The 20,333-nt window shown below is 39.9% G+C and overlaps 1 protein-coding gene across 3 annotated transcripts in view; it reads right to left on the bottom strand.

Annotated features, from left to right (window-relative positions):
* The window catches only part of LOC115051646 (poly [ADP-ribose] polymerase tankyrase-1-like), a 71,045-nt gene that overhangs the window by 7,521 nt on the left and 43,191 nt on the right, over positions 1-20,333 (bottom strand). Inside the window, exons 10-24 of one of the 3 annotated variants that reach the window (XM_029515168.1) lie at positions 18,719-18,840; positions 18,546-18,637; positions 18,268-18,346; positions 17,228-17,399; positions 16,591-16,670; positions 12,758-12,903; positions 12,487-12,652; positions 8,035-8,254; positions 5,899-6,008; positions 4,626-4,814; positions 3,853-3,933; positions 3,322-3,508; positions 3,103-3,182; positions 507-627; positions 17-114 (exon numbers count right to left, since the gene is read on the bottom strand). In XM_029515168.1, coding sequence (XP_029371028.1) covers positions 17-114; positions 507-627; positions 3,103-3,182; positions 3,322-3,508; positions 3,853-3,933; positions 4,626-4,814; positions 5,899-6,008; positions 8,035-8,254; positions 12,487-12,652; positions 12,758-12,903; positions 16,591-16,670; positions 17,228-17,399; positions 18,268-18,346; positions 18,546-18,637; positions 18,719-18,840 — 1,943 coding nt within the window. Of the gene's footprint in view, positions 1-16; positions 115-506; positions 628-3,102; positions 3,183-3,321; positions 3,509-3,848; positions 3,934-4,625; positions 4,815-5,898; positions 6,009-8,034; positions 8,255-12,486; positions 12,653-12,757; positions 12,904-16,590; positions 16,671-17,227; positions 17,400-18,267; positions 18,347-18,545; positions 18,638-18,718; positions 18,841-20,333 lie in introns of all 3 variants that reach the window. The other 2 variants (XM_029515170.1, XM_029515169.1) reach the window with 2 other exon arrangements.

Below are 20,333 nucleotides of genomic sequence, written 5' to 3'. Positions count from 1 at the left end.
TTTAGCATTTGCATACTTCCTCCTCGACTGACTGGAATTCCTTGTCGTCAGGTGCAAGGTCGATGAGCACGGTGCCCTGGCTGGAGCAGTGGAACGTCAGGTATGGGTTTGCACCTGGTGAATCAAAATTAGGAGCAAATGACAACACTGTACTTTCAGATACCTTGTTCACAGGTCATGTAGTAAAATAATATGAAAACAGAATGGACTTTCTACAAAAACATGTCCAGCACTTGTATGTTTATGGTATGGCATATTTATGGTAAAATAAAATTTTGGCTGTTAAACACAGCAGATTTATTGAATGTCGCATTAAGATTGTATGCTCATTTAATTTTGACATACGGTCAGGGTTATATTATAATGTCTCCATTTATTTCCAGTTATCATCTTCTAAAAGTTACTTGGAATTAAAAGGATAAAACTCCACACCAATGTGCTGTTATTCAGTGTTTTGCACGTCTTTAGTTGTGTATTGTTATGGCTGAATGTGCGTACATCCTGACCTTGCTGGCCTCCCAGCAGCCTCTCAATTCCCTTAATGAGTTTGTGTCTGTGGCCATAAGCATTGATGCCGATCTCTTTGAGCTCCTCGTGACCCATGTCGGCCAACACATCCAGCGAAATCTGCCCAAAATTATCAAGAAAAAGTAATGTCAATATTTTTTATTTTTCTAGGAAGAAGGATGATTATGATCCTAAACCCTACATTTTACTAATTTCACACCATGTGTCTAATTTAGTCATCACTTGTGCTCTATGCCTTCCATTTCACGCTGTCTTGTAATCCGCGGTATAAAACAAAAGACATATCTTTGAACAGTACACAATTCTGCAATATGTAGCATCTTCTTCATAATTTAGAGCGGCAATCACTGAGTATAGGTTTTTTTTCTGTTGGATGATGAAGTCATTGCCCTTTTAAATAATTATAGCAACTTTAATAGAGCACAGGGGGTGGGAATTGAAGCCTGGCTATACAACAGACTCCCTGAGTCTGCAGTATATAAACTCTGACGTTATCACTTCTGATTTTAGTACAGAGAAATGAAGAAGTGACAACAGCGAAGAGAACATGTTGAAAAGTTGGTTAAGTATTCTGCATCAGAAACAAGAACAGGTAAAATCAGGCGAAAATCTCTTCTGGTTTATTCCTCGTTCCTCATTCCTCGATCGCGTTTCCCAGCAAAGGTAACCTATGAAATGTTTCCTAATGGTTATTATTTGTGCAACCTTAAAACCCTGACAGATAATTGGCTGAAGGTTGCAAAAACAGCGTTCTCTGTGCCCACAGCCTGGAACCTACACTTGCAGTTAATTCAATTATATGGCCATGTGTCACTGATGAAATGTAACCATTAAACCATTGAAGAGCTTCTTCCTCACCGGCCTGAGTTGCTCATCTGCAGTTGTCCCCTCCTCCTATGCCTTGTTTGCACCTTTTTGCCTCCTTAATCCTTCCTGTTTTTGAAAAATCTTCCTCCATCCACAGACTTAGACTGGCAGTTTACCACCTTATGCCACCAATAGCCCTGTAAAAATTGCCCTCTCCCTTTTTCTCTTTCTTTTTCTTGCGTTCTCACAAAATGTAGATCTGCTGTCTGAATGTGTCTGCTGCTCAACAACAATTAGTTATTTTCAAGAGCTGAAATGCATGATGAAATGACTAATGAACAGATTCAAGGCTATTTTTGAATTTTAATTTTCTTGTTTTTATGGTAAAATATCAAAATAAATGCAGGGCTCTTGGTAAAACACTGTGGGCCTGTGCCATTTGATGTTAATGATCTAAGTTATATTGCAGAGACAATGGAGTCTGACAAATATTCATGAAAAAAAAAAAACAGAAGCGGTTTGAAGAAAAGGTCAATAAATAGATGACAATAATGAATCTATTGATGTGCAAATGATGATGGTAAGCTCACTCAGGGAGAACAAAGATGAGATTCATTCTGGAGGCAGAGATTACACCATTTTTCAAAAGTAACCTTCACACATTTCCCTGTGCTGCTGTGATTACTGTTACAGGTGTAAATCATCGCACCCTCAGTAACCCTGCTAGGGAAACAACTGCAACAGAAACTTTATCTGGCACCAAAAGTTCAAACTGAAAACTTAATTGCTCTACTTCTGTACAGACCTTTTCACCTCAAGCCCCTAATAAGTGTCACACATGAGCCAGGTTGATGCTTCAAGCAGTTAATTTTTTACTTAACTTCCACTAGCGCCTTCAGGGGTTTAGTCTTATTATTCATATTATTATGAGTAATAACCACATACAGCAACGTGCTATTTAGTTTGAACAAATTTCAAGTTCAACCTTTTTACTAATCCTCTCCTAAAGGTTAAGAAGAGAGAAGAGGAGGAGGATTCACACAGCAGGATCTCAATAGAATTATTATTCTATTTTGATTGCTCTCACATTAGTAGAAAAGTAAGGCTTTATAAGAAATGCATGTTAAATGGACTGTGTAATAATGTGACATCAGTGTAATTATCTATATTTGTTAAAACTTGTCTCCATCTCACTCTTCATCTGACTATTAATGAAGGACACACCCCCCCCCCCAACACACCCACACCCACACAGCCTATGTTTAGCCTTTTGCCAGCTGTCACCTTTCAGTTTCCTCTCTGTCACCCCATCTGTCTCCATGACACTCTCTCTCTCTCCATTTTCTCCATCTTTCTCCATCTTTCTCCTTAAGCCTCTCACTCCAGGTGTATCTTTCTTCCCCTCTTAATTCCCTCTGACCTTTCTCTGTCTACAGTGCATCCCGCGCCGACTAATCCTGTATGTCTCCCATTTTTTGTTCCGCTTTTCTGAAATTGCCAATTACAAAAGCATAACTGATTTGAGACATGCAAAGCAGAGCAAAAACAAAGGGTGGAAAAATGATAAAACAAACTGAAGTTGGACCAAAAAAAAAAAAAAAAAAAGTTTGAAAACAAAGTTGTCTACTATGTCACCTTGAAAGTAGTTCGATATTTGGAGAAAAAAATAATACCCTGAGGCTCCACTGAGAACTTACGTCTTTCTTTCTTTCTAGTGTTTCATTTCTTCATACAATATCCAGGCACATAAAAAGTATTTGTGTGTACCTGTTCCCGCTGGAAGATGTCTCGGAGGTGTTCGAGCCCCAGGCTCTTTAAGAACTGGCTGATCGTCATGTCGAGCAGAGCTGTACAGACAGTAATGTCAGCAGTCAATAGGAGCTCCAGCTGTTCCATATGTTTACCTTCAGCACCTGTAACATCTTAACAACACTCATTTCAAAAGAACCAGCCCCTGATTTTAGTTATTTGAGTGTGTGAACGTACTTTCTCCTTCCTTTCTGTCGGACCCAGAAGCTCCATCAGCGGGGCCTGTGGCTCCACCCACCGTGATATCACTGAGCGCCGCTGTCAGGTTGTCTATGCTGCTGGCTGCAGACATGCAGGAGGGGGATGGCGAGGGAGAGATGACCACGCCCCCTGACGCACCTGCACTAACCACGGTCGCACTCACCTGAAAGTAGGAGAGAGTAAATTCAATTTTAACCACCATTTAGTCAAATCCCGTTATTAACTGCTTTTTTATTCATAGCATCTTCAACTGTCAGCCGCCAATTCAGTTGTTTCATCTCCTACACTTCAGATGTGAGATCGAAATCTTTTTAATGCTTCAACATAAACTGGTTCCTCTAGTTTTAACGGCAACAGTTTAACCACGATTACACTATTCAGTGTTTCAGTCTCCTATGCTAATGTAATGTTTAATGTTTCGTCACCCTACTGTCCACCACAGGACATGTTTCAGCTGAGAGCTCTCTGTTTCTGAAGTGCTTGTAATTAAAGTGTGAGATTACTCACCACAGTGGCCTGTGGCTTTAAACAAATTGGGAGGGCGTCTGGTGGCATAGCATCAATCAGCAAAGCTCTGATATCATCAGCCTGCAAGGAAGAGAAAGAAACAGAGAATCTATGATAGCACCCAAAAATATTTACTCACCCTTTGCTAGTATTCTGATATGATGAGGAGATATTGACAGTAGTTAAAGTCACCTGCTGGTAACTTAACTGGACAAAAGCAAATGAAATGGTTGTAATTTGTCTTAAACCTGGCCTGGCCCTTCCAGACTCCCTAAGGTTGAGTCAACAAGCATTTGCATATTTGCTACCATTTTTAAGTAATAAAACCAGGAACTCAAAGCTAAGATGAGCAACAAAACATCTGGAATGAACAAAGGCCACCAATCTGTGAATTTTCCCAAAAAATAATTCATATCTTTGCATCAGCTAACACTGACACATTTTGAAGGAGTAGTTTGATTATACAGGTTGTTCATATAAGATGCTCTTCACTTCCTGTGCCCGTTACCTGCAGAGACAGGCTGATTTTCCCAGGAAAACTCAAACTACGGTGTCTCAGTGAAACAAGAAACCCGATTAGGAAACTTCATTAGGGCACGAGGAGTTTGGAGCCCCCTGCATTTCTATACAAGTTTCTAACCCTAAACCTTTCCTTTTGGTGCGCCACTGCCGGAATAGTTCATCTTCACCAGCCAAACATGAGCTGAGGCTAATGATATGCCATATGAGTTAGGACCAAAGCTGTGAACGATTTCTCAGAAAGCCTTGCATACCGTTGCCAAGTCCAGTGGTGTCTGTCCCTCCTGGTTCTTCATTGTGGGATCGGCTCCATGGGCCAACAGCAGAGCGCAGAGCTGAGTCCGTCCCTTCTGAGCCGCTTCATGAAGGGGGGTAAATGCCCACTTGTCTGTGGCATTGACGCACGTGTTGTACTTGATTAGCAGGGCGGCTATGTCGACATGCTGGACAGGAGAGAGGAGGTAGCCAAGAAAAGGAGGAAGAGTGTGGAGGTGGTGATGAGCCACATGAGGAGGTGAAGAGAGAAGAAGGGAGGAAGGGTGAGAAAGAAAAGCAGAGGACAGATTAGAGATGAAGAATACGGAGGGATGACGAGTTGGAGAGGAGGGGGGAAAAGACAAATGGAACAAGGCATTTAGAGAAGGAGCAAGAGCAATTGTGTGAGATGTTGTAAAAATTAGGATCAGAAAGAAATGAAATTGTTAGATTCTCTGGAACAGAAATTGTGTGAATTATTAACTCCATCATGATTCTTGTTTTCCCGCCAGCCTTTCCTTTCTTTCCGTCCGTATTCCCTCATTGTCTCCAGCTCTTAGCATCAAACACAATGTAACTTGTTTCTTGTAACAGTGGAGGATGTTACTTTGTGTGTGTGCTTGTGCATCTGTATCTGTAGCCCCAAAATACAGAGCTCATCAAGTTTTCAATGTGTTTGACTGCCTGGCATAATGCTATTTAGCTGCATGCAGAATGTGACTGTGAGACAACAAAAGGCCCATAGAAAAGAATCACATACATGCTCTGTTCCTGAGATGGGTAATATTGTTGATAATAGTAATCATTTCCCAGGGGAAATAGTATGGTCCTCTGAGTCCCATAGCAGACTTCTGCTGGTATTAACCGCATTGTGAAAAGCAAAATGCTGAACAACATCTGAAATGTGCGAATGTAAGCTAAAAAATACAATTCTGCTGCATGCATAAACACGTGATAGGGACATGGGGACTCAAGAAAGAACTAGAATAAGATGCAATAACAGTTAAAAAACTTGAAACCGATAAGAATTCGGTCAGTTGTATGTGAAGCAACCAAGTATGAAATTCCAAAAAAGAGCACAATGAGACAGTCCTAAAAACAAAGGTATTTACTCTGCAATGACAAATTCCATTAACTTATATATGATTAATTAGCCAAGTAATGACAAACTGTGTCAAAATTACAATAAGTTTCAGGGACACTGAGTTCATACTTTTATTAGTTTCAATTCTTCAGGGAGTGTGCGTATGTGTGTGTGTCTGTGCGTCTTACCCCGTATGAAGCAGCATTGTGTAAAGGTATAAGCCCTCCTTTGTCCTGTGCATTCACATCAGCTCCATGTTCCAGCAGATATTCAGCTACCTCCAAATTGTTATAGCCAGCTGGAGCGTGGTGTGGGGGTAGGTTGTATGGATAACACAGCAGGACAGAAAGATAGACAATGGAGGGGAGCGAGAGGCCAAAAACATAGAGGAAAAGAGGAGAAACAGAAATGTAGTCCGGTAATGAGAGAGAAGGAACAAAAGAGAAGGAAAGACATGTCAGCCGCAGCGTGACAACAAATCATCATCCCTTCCTTTTACAAGCAACTACATCAAGGCAGAGGGTGTGTGGGTGTGTGCCTAAGTGGTCAGAAATTTCTTCAATTATAAATTGCCAAAACGAATGCAATAAAATATACCATATATTATCATTACAGAGTTTTTTTTGGCAAAGGCAAATGAAAAGAGAACACAAGAAAACAGGTTTAACCGTGAGGAACTGCTAAACCTCAACCTTGAGCAAGCTGTTAGCAAACTGCTTGTGTGAAGAACAAGCGTTGTGAACATCTATCCATTCAATAAATAAAAACCTCACCTCAGTATATGTCAACACATAGAAAACATGAAGCAAAATCACAGTTATAACCCCTCTATACATTTTGGAGATATATTTGTATTCCGATGATGAGATAAACTAATGTCACTCATATATTTGTCTCACTTTCCAGTTTTGGATTTGTTCCCCTTTGTGTTTCATGTTCACAGTCTGTGGTTTGTACAGATAGGCAAGTGTTGTGTATTTTCTATCTGCAATTGTATCAGCCCAGGATTTGTGAGTCTAAATAAGGATTTGTGTGCATTTGTGTGTGCAGCTAATGCAGAAAAACGATTCGTCTCTTTGTTATCTCTGTGGCTGATGCTATCATGACTAAAGATCAACAAATAAGCATGCATGTCTGTCTGTATGTGCGTGGGTGTGCACACGTCTGTACCTTTGAGGACCTACATGATCTCTGTTATCGGGATTTTAAAAACTTCTGAAAATTTACAAGAGATCCAAGGTCACTGTAGTGCTGATATAATATAATTATAATTTAAAAATGGTGAGAGTCTTTTAATTATTGATGATGATTTCTGATGCAACTCTTAGCAAGGAGGCAAATATATGTATTTCCAAAAATGTTGACAATTTCATTTCAGAGTTATTAATCATTTAACAGCTAAATTCATCTAACTTGTTCGAGCATTACCACCCAATCACAACTGATTCATCTATCCTTCAAAATAAAGGTCAGCGTATTCAGTGTGGGTGCTACACGGCACTTATCGCCCTCGTCCTTACCTTCCTTCCCAGCCTGCTTGTGCTTTTAAAAATTGATTTTAGGATTGTGCTGACAACTTTTAAAGCATTGCAGTGATGCACCTCAGATGTATTTTAGACATGTTGATCCCCTGTGAGCCAAAACAAACAGCGATGCTCAAGCGGGGTTCTGCTAACTGCTCCCAGTACACACAATCATACCAAGGTCCTTTCAGTCAGCCCTGCTGTGCATATTTGCTACATCACTGTTTGAGAATAGTTTCCTTTTGTTTTACTGCAGAGCCACAAGTGCAACACTTTGACACTCCGACTATGTAAAAATTTATTTATCTGTCCTTGGGATTAACACAAAGAAATTCATATCTGTTAATGACTTGAAATGGGATGTACCGGTATACCTGTATACTCAAATAAGTGCTAATCCTTCGGTATATGATGTATGAGAGAAATAATGTCATCAAAAATGATTGATAAATCGCTGTTGCTCCAACTCGCAAGTCTCTAAAGTGTTTTTCCCCTCTGGATTTAGTAGCTGTCTGGCAATAATTGCCTCATTCTTGGCATCGCTATGAGAGTTTGTCCCAAGGGGTGGAGTTTTACTGAGGAGCTGGAGCTGGAGTGACTGGCACCAGCAAATATACCACAGCTCTCATCACTTCATTCTGCCAAATTGATATAAACCTGTTTTTATTTATTTAATTTTTTTTTACTCCATTTGAATGTGTCTGCAGAGTGAAATTTGCATATTCAGGGTGGTGTGCATTCATTATGTTGAGCTGTGAATGTTGTCTTGGAGCAGCTCCGCTTTGTGCCATATGTTTTTACCTGCCAGGTGGAGTGGGGTGGAGTTGCGTCCCTGCGTATCCCGACAGTTGATGTTGTCTGGGCTGCATAGCTTTTGTACCCTGGCCAAGCAGCCTTTCTTAGCAGCATCCAGCAGTGCAGCATCTCCTCTCAGCAGGTCCTGGATGTCGGTGTCCCCATCCTTCACCAGGTCCAAAGGCGTGTTACCATCTCGGTTCTTCTTGGTGGGGTCTGCTCCGTGCTGGAGAGAGAGGGCCAGAGTGTGGCAGGTTGGTGTAAAGGAAACTAGCATTAACATAAATCTAAAAAAATGTCACTTGTCAAAATCCCTCATCACTCCAGTCCTGGTGGAAAAATTTTCATGAGATGATTGAGAAGAGGATGAAGGCGATTCACCGGGGAGAAGAAGAGATGCAGGAAGGTAGAGAGGTGAGGACAGGAGATCCGCTGAAGTAGGAAACACCACACACCAAGGAGACCGGAGAGGGATGCAGACATTTTCATCACTCAACCGTCTCCTTGGTTACGGTCTAAGTCGTCATTCCATTGTAAGTTTGCTCATTAAAATTGGATGTTGTGGGACCAGTCCCCTAGGGATCCACTGCTGTCCTGGAAATGTCCGTTATATGTCTTTCATGGCTGTATGGATGGGGTTTTTTTTTTCTCCATCTATCCGTGTTAGATTTTTATGTCCTACTTCTCCCTTTCTGCCATCCCCTTGCTGCTGTTATAAACACATTTTCACTCTAATCTATTCACTGTCCAGGAAAACTTGAATAGACAATTGGGGATATTTGCATATATATATACACGTCAGTTGTGTTACTCTATTAAATTCACCCTGGATTCAGTTAACAGAATATTTGTAGAAGTCAAGACGGCATTGCAAAAAACATTAGGGAAGCTGAGTATTTATCGTGAACAGTGACACTGTGACTGAACACAGAAAAATAAAATGACTGAAACAAGAAGCAAGATGTCAGCTCACTTGATTGACAGTTGGTCTGTTCTAAGACGATGGTTCACTGCTCTCAGACCTAAAGGCCTCAGGATGATCAGTCATTTTTATTTCACACATTACATGCCACAGTGGCAAAGTGCTGTGGTTAGCACTGTTGCCTCACAGCAAGAAGGTTTTGGGTTCAAACCCCAGGCTGTTATGTATGGAGTTTGCATCAGCCCTGACAGGTGGCAAGTGAAGGAGGATGTCTGTGAAGGAGTGTTTAGTGGGAAGCAACTGGATAAGAACATCAGAAGTCCAGTTGCTTCCCACTAAACACTTCAAGGCTATGTGAAGCAGGATGGATTTTTCTTTAACTGAGGAGAAATTCATTATGTTCTCTGCTCTAACAAAGCCAAAATATGAAAGTAGTGTGAGCAAATGCAGCCAAGTTTCGCAAATCAGTACAACTCTACCACAAAAAAAGGACAACAGGAAGTTGACAGTAAACAGAAAAGAATGCTGAACTCTAAAGTAGATTATTCATAAAGAGAGAACATTTACATCCCTAGGCCATGGCAGATTAACACCAAAGTCCGGGAACATTCTGTTACTTGTGTGTCTGTGCGCACAAGTTGAAGGGAAAATGAAGACGCGATTCTTCTGTATATTGAAAAATCAATCGCAAGCTAAAAAATTTGCCAGTATGAGAGTTTTCAGTCAGCCAGGGTAAAGAGAAATGTTCACCTGGGAAAATCGATCATCTTTCTGTTTTTCTAACCTCTGCTCTCACGCCTCTTATTCTAAGAGGCGTGCCAACCTGCACGTGGCCTCAGGGAGCCGCTGTATCTCTGCACTCCAGGACTGTTTTTGAGAACAGTGAATGGGACTTATCTGCACACAAGTCTACACACAGCTCATAGGATGACACAGGAATAATGTGATATCTATTTGTTGCATATGGACATGATAAGGCCAATGATAAAATCATTCGCAGCCTTTCCAAAAAGACAAAAAAAAAAAAAAAAAAAAAAAAAAGAACAACTGCTTTAAGATCTTTGGTAGGAGGGAAAAGTGACTCCTTTGCTGAGGAAGAACAATAATGGCTGTTAAAGTGCCACTAAGTTACGTTAGCCTCATGTTGGATGAACCTGAACAGCGGTGTCATCACCTACAGATGGGTGTGCGAAATGAAAGGGAGAAAAAAAAAAAAAAAAAGCCAGAGTGTTAATAAGGATCTGTACTAAGGTGGCGATTCTTCCAAGTGATGTCCCCCCATTACGTGACAGACAATCCCTCTAAGGTGCTCAGGCTGAAGCCTGATGATAATAAAGGCAGTGGCACGTGATGCACAAGATAGTCACACTCAAACCATTCAGGGACCCCATTTCATTCAGGCATTTCCCTCACCTCTAGGCTTCAAGAAACAACCCTTTTTCCCTGACTCTGAATCAATATCAGTTTGCCTATGGGGAGGTCAGGTCCATGGTTGGCTGCATTTCACCTGCCTTTCAAACATACTGTGTAATGGGATGTTAAATAATAGATTTTACCTCATATTGTTACTGAGGCGGTCTCCGTATTCTGGGCCTCACAGCCCCAGTGTGTGCATGGATTTTGTACTTTTAAAAAGTGGCACACCCCAGAGAGACTCTCACTTCTTCTCTTCTACATTATGTAATACCAGAGCACCCTAGGGCTCAATTGTTTTTCAATTAGCTGGCTGTTTTGTCCAAATGTCATAAAATACTGGAAAAAGAAAAAGTCTATTCCAACTTCCCAAACACAGCCAAACATAACGTTCTTTAATTGCTTATTTTGCCTGACTGAGAGCCTAAAATCCCAGGATATTTAATTAACAACATTACAACAGAGAGAAGCAGCAAATTGTCACATTTGAAAAGCAAAAAATAGCAAATGTTTGGCATTTTATGCTTGATTAATGACTGGAACAATTAACTGTTATCACAGTTGGTACTTCCAGCATTATAACAATATTTGCAGCCGTTGCTTCCCCTGGGAAAAAAATCGCTCATGCCACACCAGCCGATGCATGTTTGTTCCCCAGCTCTCTATAAGTGATGCAGAACCCAGTCAGACAGAGAAACAGCCATTGCCCCAGAGCTGCCACCTTCCTCAGCACTGCCCACCTCGCTGCTACACACTCCCTGTCATCCAAACCACTCCACTGCAGCATACACCAAATCCACGCACGCCCACTGCAACATCGCTGCTTACTGTGTGTGCCGTGTGATTGCAGTTCATCTCAAAGTGATCATGGCTGTGAACTGTTGCGTGCAGTGCTTTTTTTTTTTTTTTGGTCACTATCTTGCCAGTCTGACCTTGTCGATCTCACAATAAGCCGTGCTGCTGTTTTTCTTCCTGCGATTTAAATGTTGCCCTCCACTCAGATGGCTGTGGACTCACAGTCCTGTTTGCTGATCAATTTTACTGATGCTGGAGGAAAAAAAAAAACAAAAAAACAACAAAGAACTAACGCACTCGGTGTCTTGTATTTTAAAATGCTATGATTATGCAGTTATTTTTGTTTGCTTTGTTTTGTGTGTGTGGCCTGTGTGAATTCAGCAGTGTCAATCTGGTATTAATTTATGCAGCCCCATATGGCAACACAGTGGTGATGTAACCTTGTCTGGAGGTGTTTATGATTGGAAAAACAAAAACACATTCAGCTGTGAAACTGCAACATTTCACAAGACTCATTTAGACCGAAAGAGATGTGACGAACAGGTATTACACAACAGATATTTTCAGCTTTGTAATCTCGTTGGTCAGAGTTTATCCCAAATGTGCTGAAAACTCGCAACATGGCAAGTCACAACTTTCAGAGTACTTGCTTCTGACTGGCTCATGAAATCCTTCTGAGGGATTGTGCTGCTTCACATGTAACTATCCAAAACCTCTCCATATTGTTGATTTGTTCACACTTAGTAAGTAATTATTCACAGGACAAACAGGGAGTCAGATGCTGCTTCTTGCATGAGTAGCAACAAAGTTGTGATAGCAGCTTTTGGTTTAAAAAAAAAAAATGATAGGTTTCAGCTTCACTGATACTTAGTCGTGTCTTCAAAAAACTCCTCTGAAAAATTTTGTGGAAGAGGGAAAAGTATGTACACTGAAAGCATTAAAGCTGGTGAAGTTGAAATTTTAAGTGATGAAAAGGTAGTTGTAAAAATCCCGCTCTTATTTGTAAAATAAGATCATTCTTAATAATAATAAACATAACAACAATAATAGTCATTCTTTTTACGTTGCAAATCCGAAGTGTACATTCTTGATTAATCAATTGTATAAAGTATCAGACAATACCCAATATATCAAGTTGATGCTTTCAATAATAACAGCACAACTAACAGTCCTAAACTTAAAGTTACTTGTTTTACCAGCATGAGACTAAACAATGTAAAGATTTCTCTTGAAAAGTGATTCCATATATTGTGTACTCAACTGTAATAGTGCTGTACGCAATTATGGCACGCAAGGTTATTTTTAAGAAAGGATCCTCTGGGTCTAACCTTGAGCAGCAGTTTGCAGATCTCATATTTGCCCTTAGCAGCAGCTTCATGGAGCGGCGTGAATTTCCACAGGTCGGCCACATTGACAGAGGCTCCGTGTCTGACCAGCAGCTCAGCCACCTCGTAGTGACCGTACGAGCAGGCATTATGGAGGGGAACAAGGCCGCTGCAAAGACAAGCCAACAGTTACACACAGAACAACTCAACATGACAATCTTGTCTAACTTGTCTGTGGTTTCTGCTGTTTTTTTTTTTTTTTTAAGTGTCACACCCTTTGTCCTTTGCATGCACGTCGGCACCGTGGTGCAAGAGGTACTCCACCACTGACACTCTGTTGTAGCCAGCAGCAAAGTGAAGAGGTGTGGAGTGTCGTCCCTCCAGATCTCTGCAATTCACATTCTGAGCTGTGCAAAGTGACTAAAGACAGATGCAGACAGAAAGAAATAAAGATAGAAAAAGAAATATCTGAAGTCAGACTTCTCCACAGGAAAGTTTATAAGTAAAACATTTTATTTCTAAACATGTATAAATCAGTCATTATTAATAATGAAGCTCGAAAAACTAAAAGAAGAAGAATATGGGACTGTCAACTATAATTCACAATTCATAAGAATTTACAATGCGCACCGTAACACCATCAGTTTTTCTCAAGCTTTCTGTGTTATTGTTGCTGTTTGCTCTGATTTACCCAGAGAGAATTTGTTGTCCCTGATTTCATCCCTCAAGGTGAATTGTAATAACTTATTTCTGTTCATTTTGCGCCAATATGAGCCCAATGCTCACTGCTTCCCGTCAGCCTCAGGGATACTTTGTCTGAACACGAACACTCATATGATTAACATTAAAAGGGCTAAACATCAGTCATGAGCATTTCCACTCTGAGCAGGCAGACATCAGCATTTAGGCAAAAGAAATGTTATGCATATCAGCCTTATAGCGCAGACTCTCTTTCCGGGTTAACCTTTCAATGTAGAATATTTTTCAAGTTTCAACATTTGAAACAACGCTCTAAGGAGCATAGGGATACCTTATACGACGGCCTTAAAGTTCCAAACTGTTTAAGAAAGAAGCTTTTAAATTTCTCATCCTAAATGTGTCCTGATTAATAATAATAATCACAATAATATTAGTTAGGATATATGACAGCCTAATCTTTTCTTTAAATCTGCTTTAACAACATCGAACCAGACAAAGACTACTTCAGCAAGAGAGAACAGGAGCTCGCTTCTCCCCTGTCCACTCGTCAGTGTTGTCTGTCAAATGAAATATGTGAAATAAAAGGGTTTAAGGGAGGAACAACAACAATATAAAAGCTAATAACTGAAGCTGTAAAAACATGTATGTCTGCTGGGCTAAGGTTGAAAGTGCTGCCCATCTACACAGAAAAATACACACAGCTTTACCTTTCTGCTATTTCAGACTCAATTACACCTTAGCTCAGCACTGCAAGGAAACATGGAGGGAAACGTATTTAATGTTCTTTTCCACCACCCGCTAAAATGCTACTCTACCGGAGTAAAATAAAATATCCTCCTGGCAGACTTATTCGTCGATCTGAAGGCATTGCCTCTCACTTTCTTCATGAAAGCTGGGTTTGTCAAACAAAAACAAAACAAAAAACTAAACTTTAGAAACTGTAGACTGGATGAGTGAAATCTGAAAGAGATGGATTAGAAGCTTTTCTGGTTCTATCCTCTCAAAGGTTAGGATTTAATGGTTTTTCTTTGTCATGCCAGTAAACTGAATATATCTTTGGGTTTTGAAGAAGTGGTTGGATAAAACTTTTCACTGGCAAGATGGCAGATGAATCGATTGTTTCAGTAAACTAAACTAACCATGAGAATGCATTACTTTTTCTACCAAAAGTTATAATGGAGTGATTTATGCCAAAAGACTTCCAAATCAATGCGTTCTTGTTCTCACAACATTGCTTTTATATGAATTAAGCGATAAGGTTCAGCATCCTGTGATCCATCACAATTGCACATTAAATATAAATTAATTTTTACAAGTGGGTTGTGTTACTCCACAGCACCTGTAAACAGACTGTTATGAGTGACAATCTAGACTCTCCATTAGAGAGCCAGATGTTTCATGTCTCATTAAAGTGTTAGCCTTTTGGTAATGTGTCTAAATAAAGTAAATGCACAGTGATTTCATTTCAGTATGCTTTCACTTTTTACAGGCTTTAACTACACTCGCTAATCCATAATGTCAAGGAGAAAAGGTGTTTCTAGAACCTTTTTCTAATTTTTTCAAGACAAATCTCTCACTCACTCATGTACCCTGTTGCTGTTGTAATCCAAACTGTTATTAGATGAATTTGCTTCACTTTATTCATTTTTGACATGTGTCTAGAACTTGACTGAAGTTCACCTGTGGCAAACTGAGCTGCCTGGATATGGTTTATGAAGGCAAACAGCTGTGGATATAACATCCCACCTTTCATATTCATGTATGTCAGCATGAAAACCAACCAAATCCAAAGAATTCACTGTAGACCTCGATGATAAAAGATTTGTCAAGTCATAGATCAGAGTGAGGGTATAAAACGGTTTCTAAAGAGAGCATGGCTGAGGGGATACCACGCTGTGTAAAGCATTTGACAGGCAAACTGACATTTAAGGGCTCGGAGACAGACACTGATTATCAGCTGGCAACCACCATGTCTACAGCAAAGGTTGATAGTTGTATTGTCCGTCTGTTAGATGTCAGAATTAGAGAATAATGCCAAATACTGAAAGCAGTTTACCTCTAAGCATGTCACTGACCTGAAGCATTAAGCCAAGATAACACTAAAGTGAATTAGGGATAAACTCTGTATGTCTTCTAGCGGCCCCAGCCAAACCCCACCAAACATCCATGGTGAGACCTAAAAAAGGCAACTCGGGAGGACTGGACAAATCAGCAAGCAAAGATATAATGTTGTAACTGCTGTCAAAGTGGCTTCTACAAGGTAGTGAATCAAAGGTGTGAGTACTTTTTTAAATTAGATATTTACACTTTATATATGCCTTGTTTTGACATGCTTTTGTATGGTTGACTGTAGAAGGATAATATCTATATATAAAAAAAAAAATAAAAAATCTTCAATACAATCAAATGAAGGTGTCTGATGCTTCCTGAAGGCTTCCTCTATAGTCCGCATCCTAACAGAGCGTTTAAATCGACAATTACTTCTCCTAAATGGCGTAGATAATGCTTCTGAGAGACAGAGCTGGTTTCTGTCATTGATTCGTCACTCAGTGTGCCCATCTTTGGTCACAGGCACATTCTGAACTACTTGAACATTTGAACAGATGATAGGGACCGACTCAATGTTTGTGGTAAAAGATGTTGTTTCTCTAAAAATGTCAATCAGCACCTGTACATGTATGCACCTGAGGAAGGAAAAAAAAAAAAAAAAAGACTGACATAGAGCGAGAGCAGAGATCATTGTTCTGCCAAGATCCCCTGCCAACCTGCCAAACCATCACACATCAGACTCTGACAGATTCTCTTCATCTGGAAAAGCCCATAACTGCCTGTCTCTGAGGGTAAGGCAACAGAGTTTACCTCACCAGCAAATACTTCTATCAGACACTCTGCTTAATGTTTCCAGGTCTTGACTTTTAATGAGTGGCTTTTTCAGTATGATGCTTTTACATCATGAGAGGCTAAATTTTTAACACGAGTGGGACCGGTGCAAATCAGGCAGCCAGCAGATTGAATAAAACTAAAATCGGGCGGCCATCAGCAGCAAACGAAATTGATTATTGGGTTACAGTCAGAAATAATGTGAGATGAGAAATGCAGCCTTTAACTAATAATACATATTTGCTATTTTTCTGCCAAATTTAAGGTGAGCAAAAATTCAAAGAACAAATGTAAGACATTTGATTCATGGCTAACATTAGAGTCTGTGCTATACTTATTCAAACAAATTCTACATTGCAGGCCTGACTGGCTGGTTTTAAGTTAGAGAGATGTCCTAAAGACATGCACTTCATCTGTGTCACTTTTACCAGATTGATCACTTTGACTGGAGAAAACGTTGCAATATCTATTTAATTAAAAACCCTCAAATTAGGGCAACGTCTACTATCGCAAATACAATCTAATTACCTTGACGGTGTCCAGGTCTCCAGCTTTAGCAGCTTCAAGAAGTCTGTAGTCCACATCTGAGTTTCTCACTGGAACATTCTCTGAGGAGTACAACATATGTCACAAATGCCTAAGATTATACATACACAGAAGTGAATGCACGCATGCTATCAATTTAAAACTATCACAAAGCTGGAGAAAATCATTTAAAACCTGTTTTTTTTTTACCTGAATAAAAATAAATATTACAACAATTACTTTAATTGATACAGGTATTTCCCAAGTTGTTTAAAGGTTTGTTTGTGTATAAGCACAGGGTTGTACACAGATGCATTGAGGTGAATTTTAACACAACTTTTGTATGTTTTCTTGACAACTCCACCAGGTGCCTTTAAACTTGTAATATTGCAGAAATTGAGTTGAGTTTCCTCTCCGACTGAACTGCACACTCTGTCCTATAAATCAACTTAACTATCTGCACCTTCAGTTCGAATATATCAATATTGACCTTTGCAAAACAATCGCAGCTAATCTCACTGTTTCCAGTTAGTGCGTAACATTCAAAACGCTGTAACGCCGCTGCATCACCAGCCAGCCGCCCGCCCTCCCACTCAGTCCACCCACGCGTGCCCGCATATATACACACAGGGTGCTATACCGTTGAGTATTTGTTGAACAGCTTCATTTCCCATTTGAGCAGCAGTGAAGCCCTGCAGTGACACCAGCGAGGCGTCTACACCGTATCCTAGCAACAGCCTGCAAGTCTGAAGATGACCTGCCAGCGCAGCGCGGTGCAACGCTGTCTGACCCAGCGTGTCCAGGGCGTTCACCTGCAAATATGAATACATTTGCATATTGAATTGAAACAACCCTTGGGAACTTTAAAATCTGTTATTATGTCTGCAGCTTGTGATGAGTTGTTTCTGATGAAAAGTGAACACATGCTCCCTCAAATAGCTTCAGCTACATTCCTCCAGACATTCCTTCATTTGTCATCATGTAATTATAGGTTTCCATCAGGATGAAGCTGTGATCTCAGACTCCACTGTGATTTTTCTATAGCTTCAATTCTTTAGACATTCAACGCAAGCTTTTGTAATATCAAATAACCAGAGAGGAATGTGTGCTTCTTTGTAAAACCAGGTACTTTGTAATACTTTGTAATACATGAAATCTGAAGTTACCACAACAGAGAGACGACTGAGAGCAGTAAATGGATATAATGTTTGAAATGGTTGGCTTTAGGTATTAGATGTAGGGTATTAAGAAAAGATCAAAGTTGATATATCACATTTGTTCCTCATTCAGCTGTAAAATGCGATGAATCACCACTTTAATTTAAAAGTCAGGGTCCTGCTGTTACAATTCATCCTACACTTTCTATTGATGTTCAATTTTGGTGCTACTTGCATGCCTGTTGAAAAATCAGACCCTTACGGCCTTTGGTCTTTAATACTGAGGATATGACACAAACAATCATGATGTTTGACACTGAGGTTTCAGATATTCACGGAAACTACATCACATGAGTATGAGAGAGATAAGAGCACACGATAAATGCATTTGCGATTTTGATTTATCTGCACGCAGTTATGAAGAAAGAGCAGGTTAACGTTGTACTTAAAAGGATTAAAGGAAAACAGACAGGAAATGAAGGAAATGACTGATGACAATTGTAAAAAAATAGCTGTAGTTTACCTTGGCACCATGTTTCTGTAGCACCTCCATAATGTCATTATGAGCCCGCTCTGCTGCCACATGGAGAGGAGTCATGAAACTATACAGAAAGAAAAAGCAGTTGTTTTTTTTTTGCGTTGTTGTTGATCAACATCCAGCAGACCATTTTAAAAACCCATATTTGTCTTTATTTTATCAAGAATATATCAGCATTTAAATGTTACATTATCCCATTTACAGTGATTTTTTTATGTAAAAATATGAATGATTATCTAATTTTAAGCTAAAAGAATACTCACTCCTTATTCTTTTCATTGACATTGGCGCCTTTTCTCAACAACAGCTCTGTCACCTGTTTCCTTTTGGGGTGGGGTGATGCTACTGCACAGTGCTAACACACACAGACCACCTCAGTATCATTGCATATGTTGACATCTGATCGTGCAGCGCAATGTTTGTGTGTTTATCTTACCAGTGCAGTCTCGTGCGTGTGAGGATGTTTGAAGTTGATAATCTCCAGCGCCAGGGTTTTCTTAGCCTTCGCCATGTCAGCTTCTCGCGCAGCTTGAAGCAACGAGTGACCCTTGAATTCATCTGAAAATACAGACACACACAAACTCTTTGAGTTTTTCTTGACATGCTTCCTAAAACTCCAGTTCGTGAACATATCTAAACCCACAGCAAAGCATCTGGTTCTCCAAATACAGAAAAAGCTGGACTAAAAATGCAATTACAAGGATCTCACTCAACAATAACAATGTCTTCTTTCACTTGCTATTACCCTGTGGCATGTCACTGTGTTACCAAGACCACTTATAAAGCGTTTACCAGCAAGCTAATACACGTGATGCAACAGTCTGTGTGCTGGAGTTGGAGCAGAAACAAGCGATTATTCTCCCGGGCTTGAAAATTACAAACAACAAACTATTTTTTTTCAGAAGAATTTTCAACAGCATACGAGTCTGTTGAAGTCTAGCTACAGACGGGGCCACAGTGTTCATGCATTTATAATCAGGCATTTAGACAAATGGTAAGAGCAGCACAGATGTCTTATCTTCTGGGAAACGTGGTGTAGAGAGAGAGCAGAGTCAAATTCAATGATGTATTAAAAAAAGCTGATAAATGGGAAACAGAAGCAACAGAGTTTATTCCACATGAGAGAGCTGAAGTCGTTTTTCAGCCTTGTTAGTGTACCACAGTGACCCCCAAATGTTTTGAGTTTTTGACCCCTTTGAAGGAAAAATGAGGACTTATGATCTCTAATTAGAGGTTAAAGCATGAGTATGTTCAACCAAAGAGTCATCTTTCCTTACATCAGCCAACTGAGGTGAAAACATTTGATTTTTCATAAATAAAAAAAAGAGGTAAAGATTTACTCTCATTCCAAGTTTAATGTACGGTGGAAAAAGTCCCTTTATTTGGCTTCCTTTAATTTTAAACGTGTTAACTATTATCTCCTTAGTCCTACAGACAAACTACAGTAAATGTTGTGCTGAAAAACAAAACTTTCTTTCCACCTCTGTATTCAAAACATTGTGAGGCTTAATGTAAGGAAAGCATTTTTCAGTCTGTCATAGTCAGTTTAAGCACAGTGGGGAGAGAGGGCTGGCACACTAATTAACTTCCAAAGAGTTGCAGAGAGCTTCCTGGCAGGGACAAAGACTTAACATGTCTGCATAGACAAAGAAAACGGCTGTTGTTCTGAGAAAATGAATTTAATTATACCGCTCTTTGTATTTAATTAACATGTGTTCTTTCAAATTAACACATTATACATCCCCAAAATTCCCAACTCATAACAGGTGCATGTAGATGTTCCGTTTTTTTTTTTTATCCTGAAAGCAACACCGGAGAAAAACACAAATACACTGTAGATGTATTGTGAGACGAAAATACACCTGCCGCTCTGAACGCACTTCAAAACAGAGCAAGTAATTCAGAAATATTTAAGGTGAATAGCTTTGAAAAATGGCTCAGTCCTCTTGGCAGCGTGAAGTGAAGGTGTTGAGTCTCCATGAATGAGATACTGTAGGAATGAATCTCAAAGACGGGAGCTATAAAGGTGTAGTCAAGTGTGAAAATAATGG

This window comes from Echeneis naucrates, chromosome 12, assembly GCF_900963305.1.
Source record: "Echeneis naucrates chromosome 12, fEcheNa1.1, whole genome shotgun sequence".
Classification (NCBI taxonomy): domain Eukaryota; kingdom Metazoa; phylum Chordata; class Actinopteri; order Carangiformes; family Echeneidae; genus Echeneis; species Echeneis naucrates.
This window is presented reverse-complemented; position numbering and strand designations above follow the sequence as displayed.